The sequence below is a fragment of the Panthera tigris genome, chromosome D3 (assembly GCF_018350195.1).
Source record: "Panthera tigris isolate Pti1 chromosome D3, P.tigris_Pti1_mat1.1, whole genome shotgun sequence".
Taxonomy (NCBI): domain Eukaryota; kingdom Metazoa; phylum Chordata; class Mammalia; order Carnivora; family Felidae; genus Panthera; species Panthera tigris.
This window is the reverse complement of record NC_056671.1, coordinates 35,289,561-35,307,241: the sequence shown is the minus strand read 5'-3', so window position 1 is coordinate 35,307,241 and position 17,681 is coordinate 35,289,561. Positions and strand designations below refer to the sequence as shown.

At 40.5% G+C, this 17,681-nt stretch overlaps 1 protein-coding gene and 1 long non-coding RNA gene across 3 annotated transcripts in view; one reads left to right on the top strand and one right to left on the bottom strand.

The window, feature by feature from the left end:
- The window catches only part of LOC102966357, a 29,530-nt gene extending 15,998 nt beyond the window's left edge, over nt 1-13,532 (bottom strand). For both annotated transcript variants that reach the window (XR_006210230.1, XR_001510456.2), the window contains exon 1: nt 13,455-13,532. This is a non-coding gene — a long non-coding RNA (uncharacterized LOC102966357). The remainder of the gene's footprint in view (nt 1-13,454) is intronic.
- Nucleotides 13,533-13,765: 233 nt separating this feature from the next.
- The window catches only part of NDUFV2 (NADH:ubiquinone oxidoreductase core subunit V2), a 31,498-nt gene continuing 27,582 nt past the window's right edge, over nt 13,766-17,681 (top strand). Inside the window, exon 1 of the mRNA XM_007083530.3 lies at nt 13,766-13,843. Coding sequence (XP_007083592.1) covers nt 13,790-13,843 — 54 coding nt within the window. The 5' untranslated portion in view covers nt 13,766-13,789. The remainder of the gene's footprint in view (nt 13,844-17,681) is intronic.

Genomic DNA, 17,681 nt, shown 5'->3' with positions numbered 1-17,681 from the left:
CCTTGTCTACTTCTGTGACAACATTTAAGATAAATTATTTATTAGAAGAAGTACTAATGGTCTTAATTTGAAAATATTTAGCAAGATGAACCTTGCATACTGGGCATGATACTAAGAAAAATTATGCTTTTGCTTCATAAATTTGTAGTCTTTATTCTCATATGTCCTCAAACCATAGAAGAGCTGGTTGTCACTGGAAAATTCTTACTTTTCATGTGCTGCTCCTACTTATTCTGTTTACTTATTTACGCTGCTTAATGAAATCAGGCAATCATGTGATATACTCTAACTTGAAAACCCTTTACACGGATACTTCAAATTCTACAAATTATATCCAGATCTAGTGTTAATTCTCTAAGTTTGCCTGAATCCTAGAAAAGACCTCTTTCTGTATGACTGAGGTGGTACCATAAACAAGTGGAGGAGAGGACAGACTGTTGATTAAAGATGTTGAAAATATCAATGATGACTATCTTAGGGCAACAGGCTCTCAGGTGACTTTTAATGTATTTCTTCACATGTCAAATAATTATTTGAATTTTCACAGTGATCATGAGTTGTTTATGTAATCAGAAAGCCATTTCCATTGTAAAAAAAAGACAGTAGTGGAAAAATTGGCTTCTAGATACAAATAAGTAAAATTAGATTTTTATTACCTAACACCCTATGCACAGATAAGTTATAGAAAGAATAAAGATCGAAATATGTGGAGCACAACTTTTATACTATTAGAATGAAATATATAGATAATTGCTACGACCTTGAGTTAAGCAGAATTTCTCTTTTTTTTAATTTAAAGTTTTTTTAATGCTTATTTTTTGATATAGGGAGACAGAGTGTGAGCGGGGGAGGGGCAGAGAGAGAGAGGGAGACACAAAATCTGAAGTAGGCTCCAGACTCCGAGCTGTCAGCACAGGGCCCAATGCGGGGCTTGAGCTCACGAACTGCAAGATCATGACCTGAGCGAGCCGAAGTCAGATGCTTAACCCACTGAGCCACCCAGGTGACCCTAAGCAGAATTTCTTAAAACAAGGTAGAAAACACATGAATCATAAAAAAAAAAATTTAAAAATTATAAATTTGCTTGTAATTTTTAAATGATGCCAAAATTAAAGCTTAATTTTTAAAATCTGGTTAAAAACAAGCCATAGACTTGGAGAAGATATTCATACTATGTATTACAAAGTATTTAAGATATACAAGGAATTAAGATTAATAAGAAAACAAAACCCCAATTTTTGAAAATGGGCAAAAAATATGCACAGGAAACAGAAAAGGAAAACAAAACCAGCAAAATTTACAAAAATATGGTCCTCCTCACTATACTGAGAGAAATGCAAATTAAATTAGATCCCACTTCATATCCCTCTGATTGTCTACAAATTGTTTGATCTGACGATATGAGATGTTGGAAAGATGAAAAATAGGAACTTACAAAATCTACTAGTGGAAGTGAAAATAAATACAACTATTTTGACATCAGATTAACAACATCCAGTAAAAGGGTGCCTGGCTAGCTCAGTCAGTGGAATGCACGACTCCTGAGGTACAACTCACAGGGTCGTGAGGTCAATCCCCAAGTTGGGCATAGAGCTTATTTAAAAAATAAAAAATAAACTAAAATGTCACTGTTAAAAACACACACACACACAAATTGAAAAACCTCCAACATACAGCAAAGCTAAAAATTATATTCCTTGTGCCCTAGAAAAGTCCTCCTGTAGAGAAACTTGCAAATATGTGCATAGGAAACAGCTATAAGAAGCTGGGAACAATCTGAAACCCATCAGAGGGGTTTGAAATGAAAAATAAAGTTTGTATTCCCAAGAACATTGGAATAGCAGATTAAAAAGTGAACTAGGTGTCCAGGTATTCATGTTGTAAGTAGATCACAAAAATATACCACTGAGAGGGAATAAACCAGGTTGCAAAAATATCTAAACATATGATACAAATTATTTTAAAATTAAAAAGAAAAAAAAACACTGTATAGATTGATGATGGACACACACATACATGCACTGGAGACACTACCAGGGGAGGATCTGGGGAGGAAAATGAAGAAAGGTAATTGAGGAGGGGGGCAAAATGGATCTGAATTTTATCTGAATATCATATTACTTTCACTAAAATATTTATAAAGCATACTGCAAGACATAAAAGCAATGAGCTTAGCCTCTCGCTGCTTGTCACAGACCCTGACCAGATGAGCAGAATCGCAGTGTCTGGGCTGTAGGAAGACAAACTTTAGGGTCCTTGCTATAGCAGTAAGGGCCCTGAGCAGTGTTCAGCCTCAATTTCTGTTTACAATCATGACTTCTGTTTACATTCAGTAGTGCTCTTACTGAATGCCCAGCATGAATCTAGATGATGCCACTCAAAGAAGACCCACTGTGAAGAGCCATCTCAATCACAGATACCACAAGATACTCATAGAGTTTCTGAAATACACACCAATACCATTGGGGGGGGGGAGGGCAAAACAGCTCTCAGCCTGAAGATTACATTGAAAGAGGAAATCGAAAGCATTTTGAAGAAAAACTCAGATCAGACATGGGGCTGGTCAAGTCGGTCTGAAAAATCCCCCTCCCCTCCAAAAGACGGTCTCTAAACATGGAAAGCACACGGCTTCTCTCAGCATGAGGAAGAAACACACGTGTTTTGAAGAAAGGGCGGCATTTTCTCAGCAAAATTTCTAAAGGTTTTTCTTCCGTCTCTGATACTCTCTCACGTCTGCTGGCCAGTGGATGCGGACCTTTGTCAGAAGATGTCCGATAACCTCTGTCAGCACCTTTTGATGAACACTTGGGATCTGACTTGGCTCATAAAGTGGAGGTTGTCTGTTAAAGACTGTACTTAACTAGGCTATTTATTCTTGGAGAAGCAGGAACTCGAACACCAAGCGGCAAATGCAAACTCCACAATAGAGGTTCATATGCTAAAATGTGTTTGCTTCCACATATAATGACTGAAACTTCCAATTGTGACTCACTTAAGTAACAGTTATTTGTTAGTTTTCTGTCTGAGACAACTGTCCAATCTGTTTCAGACCTTTCCTCACTGTAGTTGTTGTATTTAACCGTATCCTTTGTGCTGAACTTTTTTTTTTTGGGGGGGGGGGTGCTCTTTGATTCCGTGTTAATCTGTGTGTACAATAAAAAACAGGAAATAGAAAAACACATACATCTTTGCCAAATCCTTCAGAGATTAGTGTGTTTGTGGATGGTTTAAAACCGAACTTTATAAAAGCTTTTGATTAAACCAGAAGAAAAGGAATTTATTTAAAAATAAACATCCGGGGGCGCCTGGGTGGCTCAGTTGGTTAAGTGGCCGACTTCGGCTCAGGTCATGATCTCACGGTCTGTGAGTTCGAGCCCCGCGTCGGGCTCTGTGCTGACAGCTCAGAGCCTGGAGCCTGTTTCAGATTCTGCGTCTCCCTCTCTCTGACCCTCCCCTGTTCATGCTCTGTCTCTCCCTGTCTCCAAAATAAATAAAATGTTTTAAAAAAATTTAAAAAATAAAATAAAATAAAATAAAATAAAATAAAATAAAATAAAATAAAATAAACATCTGTACTTCTCCAGTGCTACTGGGGACCTTCAGGACTTGGTTTGGGTGATTATAACTGGAGCCAGGTGCAGCAATGGAAGTGACCCCATTTTTGGCTTTTGCCATTCCTCAGCTGGAAGGGCTTAGGATGTCAAGAGGCCAAAGCAAGAGCATAACCAGTTCTGGGACCTTTCTGGACCTTGCTTGGGGCAGAGCTGGGGCTTGATGAGTTGACTTAGACATTCTCCCAGCTTTGCTGAAAGAAACCAAGCTCTGGGCTGATTGATAGCTATCAGTGACTTTTTTATTTTTTTATTTTTAAGTGGCTTCATGCCCAGCATGGAGTCCAACAAAGGCTTGAACTTGTACAACCCTGAGATCAACACCTGAGCTGAGAGCAAGAGTCAGATGCTTAACCGACTGAGCCACCCAGGCACCCCTCTTAGTGACTATTTCATTTGTCAATATTCTAAAATTTATTGAAAGTCTGTATCATTAAAAAAAAAAAATTATCTCTCAACTCAGTCCCCAGTGTTCACTCCAACCCCATGAGCAAGTCAGCTTCCAAGTACTGCCCTCCCCACCCAGGCTTCCCATTGGATCACACGTCACTAAAGTTAGGTCTAGTTCTTTCCTGAGATGTTTGAGCAAGACAGCTTCAGCAGGATTAATTCAACAAGATTCAAACTTAAGCATCCTATTTTAGTTTATCTGTTCATCACGTTTCCTCAGAAACCAACTTTGAGACAAAGATTTGAGTCCGAGCAGTTTATTTTGGAGTGACCCAAGAAAGTGCTATTGAGTAGGTTACCCCTGTGAATGCCTGGGAGTCAGTGCCACTGGGGGGCTATGGGTGACAGCATAGAACACACCTCAGAGTCGTCCCATCAAAACAGGGCAAAGAAGATTGGGGATTTTTCCTCCCATTCAAATGTCAGCAGCTGAAGGTTGCATCTGCACTTCTGGCCGAAGCCTGCAAATGGAAAGTTGCAGAAGGGTGCTCTGGAATACACTGTGATGGCCAGTACCTAGGGGTTATAGGCAGAGCACAGGCAGCATCTGCTGTTGTCAATAAAAATAACCTTCAGGGCTCTTGTTTTAGTGATTCTGGAAAGCTTCTGGAGGAAGTATATAGTGTCATGGTGAATATCACCTGTGGAAGTCTTCTAAGGCTTCTTCTGTTTGGCTCATGAACTGTGCATCAGAGCCCTGTATACGACTGCTTTGGCAGCTCCCCACCCCATCCTATTTCCAGTACATGTGCCAGAATTCTCAGGTCTTTCAGGAAATGAATGCATAAGTCTTCCACGTGTTTTTTGGTCTTTTCCTAATTGTGAGAATATAGTTCATCATTCATATTTGGTGAACTCTCCCCTTTTATGAAAGGGCATGTGAAAAAGCACTAAGTATAAAATACTCGTCCTACCCTCAAGGGCTGTGTAGTTCAGTTGGTCAATTACAGTATCATTATTCTTTTCAGGTGGAATACAGGGTAAAAACTAAAGGGACAGAATTGCTCGAGAGCTTTTCCAGCTGGAAAACCTATAAAAACAGAAATCAAGTTAACTTGAGATTAGAACTGAAATGCCAGAATCACAGCATTCAGTCCTTGATTTAAACCTCTGCCAAGTTACTGAAGATGGCACTACTTTAAAAATTGGGCTATAGTGTTTTGTCTGACTTCAGCTATACTGTCAACTCCTCGAGCATGAGGATAATTTCCATGTTAGTTATCTCCTGCTGCATAGCAAATTATCCCTAAACTTAAAACAAGATGGATTTATTATCTTACAGTTTCTGTGATCAAGAATCTGGGCACATTTTACCTGGGTCTTCTTTCTCAGGGTCTTTCAACAAGGCTCATGTCTCATTTGAAGGCCCAAATGGGGAAGGATCTGCTTCCAAGCTCACGTGGTTGTTGGCAGGATTAAGTTCTTCACAGACTGGTAAACTAGGGACCTTGCTTGGAGGCCACCCTCAGTTCCTTCACAGGTAGGCCTCTCCAATCTGGCAGTTTATTTCACCAAAATGTGCAAACCAAGAAAGCAACAGTGACTGAAGTCACAGTCTTTTCTAACCTAATTATAGAAGTGACATCCCATCACTTTTGCCATATTCTATTGGTGAGAAGCAGGTCATTCAGCCCAGTCCATACTTAACAGAAGGAGATTACATAAGACCATTGAATACAAGGAAGCAGGGACCACTGGGGCCATCTTATGAGTCTGCCTGCCTTACCACTTGGTATAGTAGGTGCTCCATGATGTTTATTATTTTGAATGTTTATTGTTCCTAAAACAACAGGACAAGTTGCAAAACTGCATCACAGCAAAAGCACATTAGATTTCAGAGGGAGCAGAGAGAGTTTGGAGTTGTACATTCTCTTCAGTGGACAAATCCACCTAAGAACTCAATCATGTACTCATATCAAGACTGTGAGCTCCTTGGAGTGGGTCGGACTGTGTCCTTTATCTTGACATCTTCAACACTTACTGCCCTTTCCCTGACCCATGAAAGGAACTTGGCAAACATTGAATGGATCGAGGAATGGTTTAGTGAATGACAAGTTTTGTTCCTCTTAGTATTTTTCCCCCCAGGTTACACATTTAACAAAATGTTATGCCAATTTAGCAAGCAGTCATGGGGCCATGGGGAAGTTTACTATTGCAGAAATACTAAACAAATATTTGATTAAATGAATGTCAACAAGGCATTCCCTATGTTGGCTCTGATTATCTTTTTTTTTAACGATACCTTTCAAAATACTAATCTGGGAAAACCTATAATGTGGACAAATAGAGACTGTCTCCAGTAAAAGCTCCACTTGCTAATATGTCAGACTGAATCTCTGTAGCATAGGCATTGTAAAGGTAGAAGTTAGAATTTAGTTTCATTTAGAGGTTGACTAGCAAGGATTTGAGTGCTGGATGTATTCTGGGGAGTAGCGTCTCACAGAGATTTCAAGTTGGAGTTCAGCAGAAGAATGAATCCATTAAAAATGAGTGCAAACCTTTCTCTACACAAGGTCAGCTACAAATTTTTTGTACGCCCTTAGAAGTCTAGGATTGCAGTGGTTTTTAAGAATGTGTCAGATGAAATGCTGGTTACAAAAGGAAGTGCTTTTATTCAGAGAAATTAATCCTTGGTCTCAGAACTGACGTACATGCTCTCATTCTTTCCTCTGTCTCTCTCACTCTGTCTCTCTCTCTCTCTCTGTCTCTCCCCTCTTCCTCTTCTTCCTCCTCCCTGCCACCCCCACCCCTGCCATGTCTATATCTCTATCTCTATCATTTCCTCTATCTCAAGGAAGAGTGATTTCCTGAGTCTATACACATAAGATATTTATGGAAAGTCACAAACACTACTAGCCAATTCAGCCTTCTTATTCTGTTTTGGGTGATTTAAACCATACATATTAATACTAACATTCCTTGGATGTTGATAGATGAGTAAGAATCAGATTGTGTACTTCATAAGAACGACGGGGGGGTTCCCAAGAGCTACAAATTCTGCAAAACAAATCCCTTAAGTAAATAATGGAAAATGATAGTTTATTTTAAGCCCTTTGAAAAGTTGAAAAATGATGTAAAAGGAAAGGGCTCATCTGTTCCTAGTCAGCTTTTGACCTTTGACTATATAAACACAAGACACACTTGAGCTAAAGCTCGGAAAACAGACCATTATTTCTCTGCTATTCAGATGGATGGAATGAGTCTTCCCATTAAGTTTTACAGAGATATACTCCAGCACTATTACACTGAACACTACATTTAATAATTTATTTTTAAAGAAGGCAATTAAGATCTTTGGCAATCTCAGTAACTTTTTAAAAATCTGTACAGTGAGGTGATTGGACCAGATCTTTTCCAGTCTTTCCTGCTCTAAAATGCTAATACAAGGACCCACTGAATCAGGCTATCTCTGAATCCATGCATTAATTCCTGTCCTTCTACCACCTTAATACCACAACCTCTTCTAATTCTATCACCTGCCATCTTCTAATATTTATTTATTTTTGAGAGACAGAGAGAGAGAGAGAGAGAGAGAGAGAGAGAGAGATTGGGCATGAGCAGGGGAGGTGTAGAGAGAGGGAGACACAGAATCAGAAGCAGACTCCAGACTCTGAGCTGTCAGCACAGAGCCCAATGTGGGGCTCGAACCCATGAGCCGTTGAGATCATGACCTGAGCCGAAGTCAGGCGCTTAACTGGCTGTGCCACCCTGGTGCCCCTATCACATGGCATCTTGACATTAACACGCAACCACTAACACACAGTAGCGTGCAAGTCCCTGCCAAAAGCATCTCGCTTCTAGAAAGGACAATGAAGACCCCAGCACCAACATCAAGTGTCTTTGTTACTATGAACTGAAATTACCTGGTAGGAAGTGGGCTCCTGAAGAAGCAGGGAAATGTCTCCTCTAAGCTTTTTTATTAGCAGGATCAGTTTACAAGTTTAGTTATTTGCCACTTTGATCTTTCAGCTTCTTTCTAACAATACATATCTTTCACTTCCTTCAGGTGAAAACTTATCTCCAAGAAACTCTATTTATGGCAATTCCTATGTAGCCTTCCAGTCTCTGCCTGGCATGAACTGCCCCAGGAAGACTTTGGCACTCCTTCCTCCAAGTTCCCATTTCATCTTGCACACATACTCTGTATTATAATCATTTCCTTGCAGTGTGTTAGGTCTTCCCAAGAAGGGACTACGGTCTTCCATCTATGTATCTTCAGTGCTGAAGATAATTGGGGCTGAAAATATATTTGTACAGCACATGAATGAATGAAAGACTTTTCTAACCAATTTCACCCTGCTCAGATTACTCTTTCATTACACACCTCAGGCTGTTTATACCATACCACACAAGTACGTGAAGCAAATGAACTACTTAGCTGCAATATAATATTTCTTAGTCAAGGAATATTTTATATGAGCAAGGAGAATTGGCTATTTAAAGAAATTTTATATGAATCTTTTTGTGACTGGTCAAGGAAGAAATGAGTTCAGATTTGCACAGGAATTTTAAGGAACAGCTTTGTGGGAAAGAGTCCAGAGCTGTTTCTTCTGCCTAAAATTAAAACTGCCCGAAGATCCTAAGAACTGGTTCATTTCCCTCTTCCCAGTCCACACTCACTGATGCCCTAAATTAAAACTTGAATTAATAGCAGTATAAGGAATTCTACTCTGAAGAGTAGACCAACTCACTAAAAAGAAGTGAGTATAAAAGAGAGTTATCAATTTTTTCACTTTTATATTTCCTTTATTACCATTTCTAAAAATGAACACGGCTTTATTTTCTTGCAATAAAAATAACACATGTTAATTGAAATTGGTAATACAAAAGATCTAAAAAATTAAAATTACCTTATATTTCAACACCCAGAGAGAACTCTTATTAACATTTTTTTTTTGTTTATTTATTTTTGAGAGAGAGGAGAGAGAGAGAGGACAAGTGGGGGGAGGGGCTGAGAAGGGCAGGGAATAGAGGATTCTAAGGAGGCTCAGCAGAAAGCCTGACAGCGGGCTCCAACCCTCGAACTGTGAGATCTTGACCTGAGCCAAAGTTGGATGGTCAAGCAACTGAGCCACCCAGGAGCCCCTATTAACTTTTTTTTTTTTTTTTTTTAAGCAGGCTTCATGCCCAGTACAGAGCCCAGCGCGGGGCTTGAACTCATGACACCAAGATCCAGATCTGAGCTAAGATTAAGAGTTGGACACTTAACTGACTGAGCCACCCAGGTGCCCCCTCTTGGTACCATTTTGATATGTAACTTTTCCATATTTTTTTCTATGCACATACAAAAAGTGTGGTCATGTTACACAAGATGTTTTGTAAAATTTAAAAAATTTAAAAAATTAAACTTAACACATCATGGGCATCTTTCCTTTAAAATAAATACTGATCTTTGTTATTACTTTTAAATTTGTAGAGCGACATCTCATTGTATGGTTGTACTGTAATTTGTTTAATCAATTCTCTGTTGATGATCATTTACATGGCTTCCAAGATTTCAGTATTATGAATAACGCTGTGATGAACATATCTGTTTGTACAACTTTGTAGACTTTCCCAGTTATTTCCTTAGGATAAATTTCCTTAGTAACAAGCGACTTGAATCTGGTAATGGCTTAGGTGACATTCTGCTTATTATTTTTTTAGACAGTCTATTCTTGAGGTTTGTATAGTTAAGTTAGTGGCTGTTTTGATTTTCATTTTCCCTTTTGGTCCCACATATCCCAGATTAACTTGAGAAGAATTTGGAAAGATCATGAAGAAGTTATTCATTATTCTAACATCCCCCCTCACCTCAGAGTGCAACACCATGAAGCAGGTCTAACACTTCAGTGTACGAATGTGACTATATCACACTTCTTTGCACCCTCAAATGTCCTACTTGAAGGACCTTTATTCCTGTCTCTCTTGAAAACTCTTTCTTATTCATCCAGCAATGGCCTTATCTCTTTTTCCTCCTTCGAGTTTTGACTCAGTCCCTCTTCTTCCCTCAAAACAAGACTGGACCTACGCTTCATGTTATGTTAGAAAACCTGAGGCCAGTCAATATGGTTAGAGTAGGCCATGTGGGAGGCAGAACATATTATAAAGTGCCTGAGGCTGCTTTAATAAGTATGTGACCTAGGAGAATGATTTAATGTTCTAATTATACTTGAAGAAATTGAGGACCAAAGCTTCGCAGAATCTAGTAAGAGATGAAGTCAGAATTGCAATCCTAAGTCCCTCTGACTACAAAGCTCATGGTTTTCATTATACCATGCCCTCACTATAGCCTGTTTATGTTGGTTTAAATGGAGAAGAAATCATAGAAATGGCAGAGCACAAGTTCCCACTTTTGGTCATTCCCCTCAACTTTATCCCAGTTCTCCTAGCTCCCAGTCCCTCATTTCCGCTTACCCACCACCCCCCCACCCCAAACCCACACACATACTTTACTCAAATGGTTGATCACTATAGTTAGGGCCAACTTCCCTGGGTTTAAGGTAGTAGCACTAACTTAGAATCATGGGATATGTCTAACCAGGCAGCCATAATATTCATTACAGTATGTAATCAAGCCAATTTCAATCAAGCCTATGGGGTTAGGTAACTAACATTTAACATCACTGGCATCCATGTTGGTCTGTGCCTAGAAACGATGGCTTTGAGAGTAGGGATTTTTCAAAGAGCCCCCACAATTCTATCCTAAAGACCCTGGGAAGAATAGTTGTGCATTAGATTACTTTATGAGTGGGGTGGCTCTAGAAATGAACTCCCATTACCAGGTGTGAAGAAGATTAATCCTAATGTTTTCACTTGAGAATTATTTGGGTTAAGGATAAGCCAAAATCATGCTGGACATTAACAGACCTTTTGGACGGTTGAACAAAGCGGTATTATACTTACTGGCAGTGGAATGACTGTTGAAAGCATTTACTTTCTGTATCATCTTCAAGGAAGTGTTAACAGGCTAGACTAACTCCTTTAGCTCTGATCCCTAATGTTTTAAACATTACTCTTTGCACTCTTGGCCCGTAGGTAACAGAAATCAGGGATATCTGCTAAGTCCTTGCTGGGACTATTAGACACCAATGAGATATGTACCTTCTCTGTGAACTGTGAACTCCACAGATGTTATTCTATTACGGAAGACATCCAAGCTAACATTTACTGAGCGCTTACTCCATGCTCAGTAATTTAAAAAGAATTTTATAGTTATTAACTCATTTTATTCCCATCATAAAGCAATGAGGACGGTACTATTACTAAATAGAACACTAGAGAGACTAACTTGCCCAAAGTCACACAGCTAGAAAGCAGTAGAGATAGGGTCTGAACCAGCAGTCTCATTCTAGAGCCTGTTCTCTTAACTACCATCATGGGTATGCCAATGAGATAAAGAAGTCTGCTGGAGGGACATCTGAGACCCCTGAAAGGAAAGAGTTCTTTTTCTTCCTGGGAAGGTTGTAATCTGCACATGATACTTGGAACTGCTACAGCCACCTTGTGACCATAACAGGAGTCACAGCTCCTGTATGGTTGAGTAGAAAGATGGGAAGCCTCTCAAGTTTTTAAGGACATCCTTGAGTAACTGAATTACCTAATCTTGGAACCGTTCTACCTTTGGAATTATTTTCATGGGACATAATGAACTCATTACTGTTTAATTTCCTTCAGTTAGGTTTCCTGTTACTCGTATCCAAAAGCGCTCTCACAGATACACATGTTTATAAAAGCATAATCCAACCAGAGACATACAACCCCTTCAGAGTCCAAATATTTGTACTATGTGCAACATTTTCATTCAGTTTCCAAGTATTGAATGCCTTCCATATATCAGTGAAAGCTGTCGAATCAAACAAGTTGGGAAGGGCAGGTTTCTACATCTATGGAGGTTATAATCTGGTGGTAAATGTGATAATGAAAATGGAGGCAGGCATTTATAAGGAAGGTATCATGGAGACTTAACCTAGGGTCAGAGAAGGCCCTAATGGAATCAAGAGAAAGCATGTATACCAGATTCAGACTCCATGTCTTACTAGTATCATCCATTTGTAATAAGTTTGTTATGTATTTAATTTGTGATATATTTTGGTTTTAGTTGTATGAGGCCTACAAGAACAGCTTATGTGCATAGTAGTGTTATGTACATATATATAGGTAAATTTATAATACCATAATTTAATTTTTTAAACAAATGTTTTATTTTTAAGTTTATTTTTTAGTAATCCCTACACCTACTATGGGGCCCAAACGCATGATCAAGAGTCACGTGCTCCCCTGATTGAACCAGCAAAGTGCCCCTGTGATACAATAATTTAAATCCACATGGAGATCCAGAATATTTTTCCTTTTGAGAGGTAAATACTGAACCAGTTTAGGAGAAGCAAGCTAATATAAAAGGTAAGCAATGAAATGGGAACCAAAGCACTTCTAGCTCACTGGCTGTCAGCCTTCTGGTGACTTACATTTCATAATTTGTACAATATGACTCATAAGTGGTTATAATGCAATATTTTATTTAAAAAATTTTTTAATGTTTATTTATTTGGAGAGAGAGAGAGAGACAGAGTGTGAGCAGGAAAGGGGCAGAAAGAGAGGGGGACACAGAATCTGAAGCAGGCTCCAGGCTCTGACCTGTCAGCACAGAGTTCCTCCTGGTGCTCAAACTGGGAACCCAGAGATCTTGACCTGAGTCAAAGTCAGGGCCTTAACCAACTGAGCCACGCAGGCGCCCCTAGAGTTTCCACATGAAGAATAAATATTTAAAATCCTTATACTGCTGTGAAAGTTCCAGAAATCATTCACAAGTTTAGCAGGGAAAATGGGCAAAATGAAGGGGTCTACAGGACATGACACGCAAGAAAAGAAGGCAGTGAAGGGAAAAATCAAGAGGCAGTAAAGTGCCTGGTAAACGCTACACAGCAGGAAATTGCGCTGTGCATATTACGGCTGTTGCTGAATAAAAATACCTGGAATTTCCAAAGATGACCAAACAAACATCAAAAAGGAAGTGGCCTTTTTTTTTTTTTTAAGTTTTATTATTATGGAAGATTTCTAACATGTACAAAAGTACCGAGAATAGCCATGAGAACTACCACAGCTTCAACAGTCATTATTCATGGCCAATACTGTTTCATTTCTATGTCCATTATTCTGAATCTCCTTTGTTCTGAAGCAAATTCCGGATTTATCATTTCACCCTTAAATATGTCGGCACACATCTCTAAATCAAAAGAATGGGAAACAAGGCATTTGGTGTCTAGCTCACTGGGGAGGAGTCTTTTCCATCTTCAATCCTTTAACTTGTAAAATATGATTTATGGGGGGGGTGCAACGGAATTTTTTTTTAAGTAACTACAATAAAAAAAGGAGGTGGTAATTCCCATAAAGCTCTCCAGGAGGTAAGCTCACCCCATAAATCCAGATCGGCGTTTCATTCCCTAGAGGCCCAAGGTACAGCTCACTGACGCTTCCTTTCAAGGTCGGGACCCCACCGGCGGCCTGCAGCACCCAGCCTTTTACGGGCCTGGCTGGTCTTCGCCGGGCCCCGCCGCGAGGAAGTCTCCGCCCACTGGGCCCCAGCAGCCCCCGCGCACCTCCGCGCGCCCCCGCCGCCTCCTAGCAGGGAGGGGCGCGCCGCCCTGGACTCGCAAGGCCTCGGCTCGGGGGCGCGCACGCCGTGCGTCCCAGGCTCGCTCGGGATTCTCGCCTGGTGCCGCAGGGAAAGGCCAACTGTTTGGTCCGCCATGTTCTTCTCCGCGGCGCTCCGGGCCAAGGCGGCAGGCCTCATCGCCCAGTGGGTAAGGAGGTTCGGAATGAGCCCCGGCACTGCCGCCACTCTCCCCTATTTTTCGGTGTCTCCTTTTGTGGTGGGCACACGAGAACCCTGGGCTCTGGACGACCTGCAGGCGGCGGCAAGGACACTGCGGCCTTCGTCCTCTCTCAGGGAGGCCGCTGCAGCTCCACCGCCGGCGAGGAGCTCCGAGGGAGGGTCGCAGACGTAGCTGCTGCGGGTGCGTGGCCTCCCCCACAGGACTGGGAAGTTTACGCCTAGTGTGGTCAAGGAGAGGAAGAAGGAGGGGCCGCCGGTGGTCTGTTGCTATTTCGCCCCAGCGCGGAACGTAGGCCTGGCCTCGTCGGCCAGAAAGGTTTCTAAGATCCCCCGCCCACGAAGGAGGCACCTTACCTTGCATATCAAGCCTGGTGACCTTGTTGCCGGCCTGTAGTAGCGCACTGGAAAGGATTCCGAAATTGTAGGCTCTGGCTTGCTGGTTGAAAGCTTAAAGAGCGTTTCCTTAGGGCAAGGTGTTTGATTTACTGCAGTTGTGTTTTGCATATCGGAAAAGTTCGATAAATAATCGTATCACATTAACCCTATGAAAGAACACCATCGGAAAAACTGCACCCAGAAGGATTTAGAACTTGAATGGGCTTCTGAGATCCAAGTACATGCTCTTATTTTAGGCAAGGACGTTGAATCGAAACACGCATTCAAGTTAACTTAATAATGGTGATTCCAGGAATGGCGATTTTTACAGCATTTACTGGAAGGAAGCCTTTTTTTCCCCTAGCAGTAAAATAGAGAGGTTGAGTCAGTTTTTAGCAGAAGAGTGGGAGATAGTGCATAGTAGAATTGAATAGGGCTTTAGAATTGGACCTGAGTTTAGATAGTGGCTTCACCGCCTTTTCTAGCTTTGTGACATTGGGCTGTGATTTCTTGCACTTAGTTTTCTTGGTCGTAAAACGGGAGGAATATTCCAATTTGCAGAGTTTAGTCGTTCAATAAACATTTGAGGTTCGACTTCACTGCTGGGCTGCAGGTAACAACGTGGATAATAGTGATAAGTAACATTTGGTGATTACTTTTCATGTGCCAAGCACTGTTAAACGTTCACATTCTAAATCTCATAGTTGGTACTATTTCGCTATATTACAGATAAACAGACTTAGTCCCTGTTCTTGCGGAGTTGAAACTTCAAGGTAAATATCGTACAGTGTTAAGAGATATGAATAAAGTCAATTTGGTTTGAAGGTGGTATAAGATTTTTTCTAGAGGCAATACTAACATTGGTGAGGAGATATTCTAGATGGAAAGGACAACATGAGAAAAAACTATTGATAGTTGGCAAGAAAAAACTTGGTGCCTATAGGAAGCCTCAAGCAGTGTTGCTGGACTCCATTGTTAGGAAGTAAGGTGAATCCAGAGATGAAATAAAAGAGGTGGATAGGGCCCAGGTGTTGGAGCTCCTTGCATGCCGTGCCATAGAATTTGGCTTTATGTTAGAAGCAGTGTGGAGTCAGTGAAGGATTTTAGAGAAGCAGAGGGTCATGGCCAGGTTTCCCCGTATTGGATAGATGACTGGATGGAGTGAGGGAATACATTTGCCAGGAGCCAGAGGCAGGGAGATGAAATAGATAAACAGGCTCTTGCAGAACCCTAGGTGAGAGGTGATGAAGTAGACCTTGTCTAGCAGTAGAAAGGCTAGAATTAAGAGTACAGATAGATTTTCTTCAGGTTTTGAGGGAAAGGGCTATAGGTAAAAATTGAAGAATATCTTCAGGTAGTGGAAGAAATTTCAATCAAATTTTATGTTTCTGCAACAGTTTTTTATTTGTACAGATATTACCCGGCATGTAGTATGTGCACAATAAATATTTGTTGACTTGATGAATCAGTAAGTTTTTCTTTTTTTCCCCAGTTTTACTGAGCAATAATTGACACATCTCTGTGTAAGTTTAAGGTGTATAGCCTGATGATTTGATTTATGTTTGATTTCATTACACAAGTAATACATTGTAGGGAAAACATGATTTTGGGAACAGCAAACAGAATAAGCTCAAAAAATAAAAATTACCCATAGTCTCATCAACCTGGAAATAACCAAAATGTGAACATTTTTGTGTCTAGAATTGAGAGACCTTACAGTAAAAATTGATGGTATTGTTCACATTATTATGTAGCCTGTTTTTTTCCCGTAAAAACATTGTTGATCCACTTTCCTTACCAGTAGACATTTCTATACTGTCATTTTTTTTTTTAACATTTGTTTATTTTTGAGACAGAGAGAGAGAGAGAGCATGAACAGGGGAGGAGCAGAGAGAGAGGGAGACACAGAATCCAAAACAGGCTCCAGGCTCCGAGCTGTCAGCACAGAGCCCGACGCGGGGCTCGAACTCACGGACTGTGAGATCCTGACCTGAGCCGAAGTCGGACGCTTAACCGACCAAGCCACCCAGGCGCCCCTATCCTGTCATTTTTAATGCTGCATAGCATCCCATTGTGAGGATGTTCTATAACTTATATAACCAGGTCCTTTTCCAAATAGTGTAATATCAGAATGACCTAGGAAATGTGTGAGTAAAGAGGTGCCTTTTAATAAAGTTTGTTTCTTAAAAAAGAAACCATTAAGGAAACCCTTTACATTTTCAAAGAAATTGCTTATTCTGTTACAATTTCTGCTGCATTAATTTCTTCAGCCACAGACTTGAGTTTATCATTGATTTAAAAATACCCATAACTTAGTACTGTCTAGAAGTGCCTACAAGACCATAGTTGTGTGACCATGAACCATGTTTCTTAATCTCTTGAAGTCTTCTGTAAAAAATACAGTAACACTTTGATTATCAAGAATTGCCTAAAAAGTATGAATTATGGAGTAGTAAATAGTCAGAATAGGCTTATTCTCTTAAGTAATTTTCCATGGCTTTTGAGTTGTTGACACCACTTTGCAGCTCATCGCTGCTTCATTTCCAAGCCACCACTTCAGTAGGAGTGAGTGGCATTTTCAAGGATTGTATTTTCAGTTTTAGAAATTTTTTTCAATTTCAGAATTTTCATTTGGTTCTTTTTTATAGTGTCTATTCGATTTTTTTGTTCATTGAAGTGTTTTTTTTTCAAACATGGGTGTAGCAGTTTTGAAATTGTTGTGTGGTAATCTCCATTTACTGTCTTCTCTTTTAAAAATGGGCTGTTGAGTAATTTTGAATTGTATCCTGGACATTGTGAACAATGAATCATAGAGACTCTCAATTTTTCTAATTTCTCCATAAGTGTTTGTTGTGGCAGGCTGTTAACTCAGTTGAACTTGAACTATAATCCAGCTCCCTTGTAGGCAGCACCTCAAATACCGGTTGAGTTCTTTTAGCTGGGCTGCCTGGAGTTGGCCCCATGTGCATGCAGGCCTTGGGGTCAGCCACGGAATTTGGGGCTTCTCTCTGGCTTACTTTTCTGGGATTTCGCACTTTCCCATGCCTGTTGTCTCATACTGTTCTGTGGTTCTTCAAGCCATTAAGACTGCAGGTTTTCTCTTTTGGTTTTAGTTGCCCAGCACAGGCCTGTGGGCCTGCTTTTAGGCTAAAAGATATAGAGTGTAAAGCAAAAAAACCTTCATTGGCTTCTTCTTTTTTTTTTTTTTTTTTTTTTTAATTTTTTTTTTCAACGTTTTTTATTTATTTTTGGGACAGAGAGAGACAGAGCATGAACGGGGGAGGGGCAGAGAGAGAGGGAGACACAGAATCGGAAACAGGCTCCAGGCTCCGAGCCATCAGCCCAGAGCCTGACGCAGGGCTCGAACTCACGGACCGGACCGCGAGATCGTGACCTGGCTGAAGTCGGACGCTTAACCGACTGCGCCACCC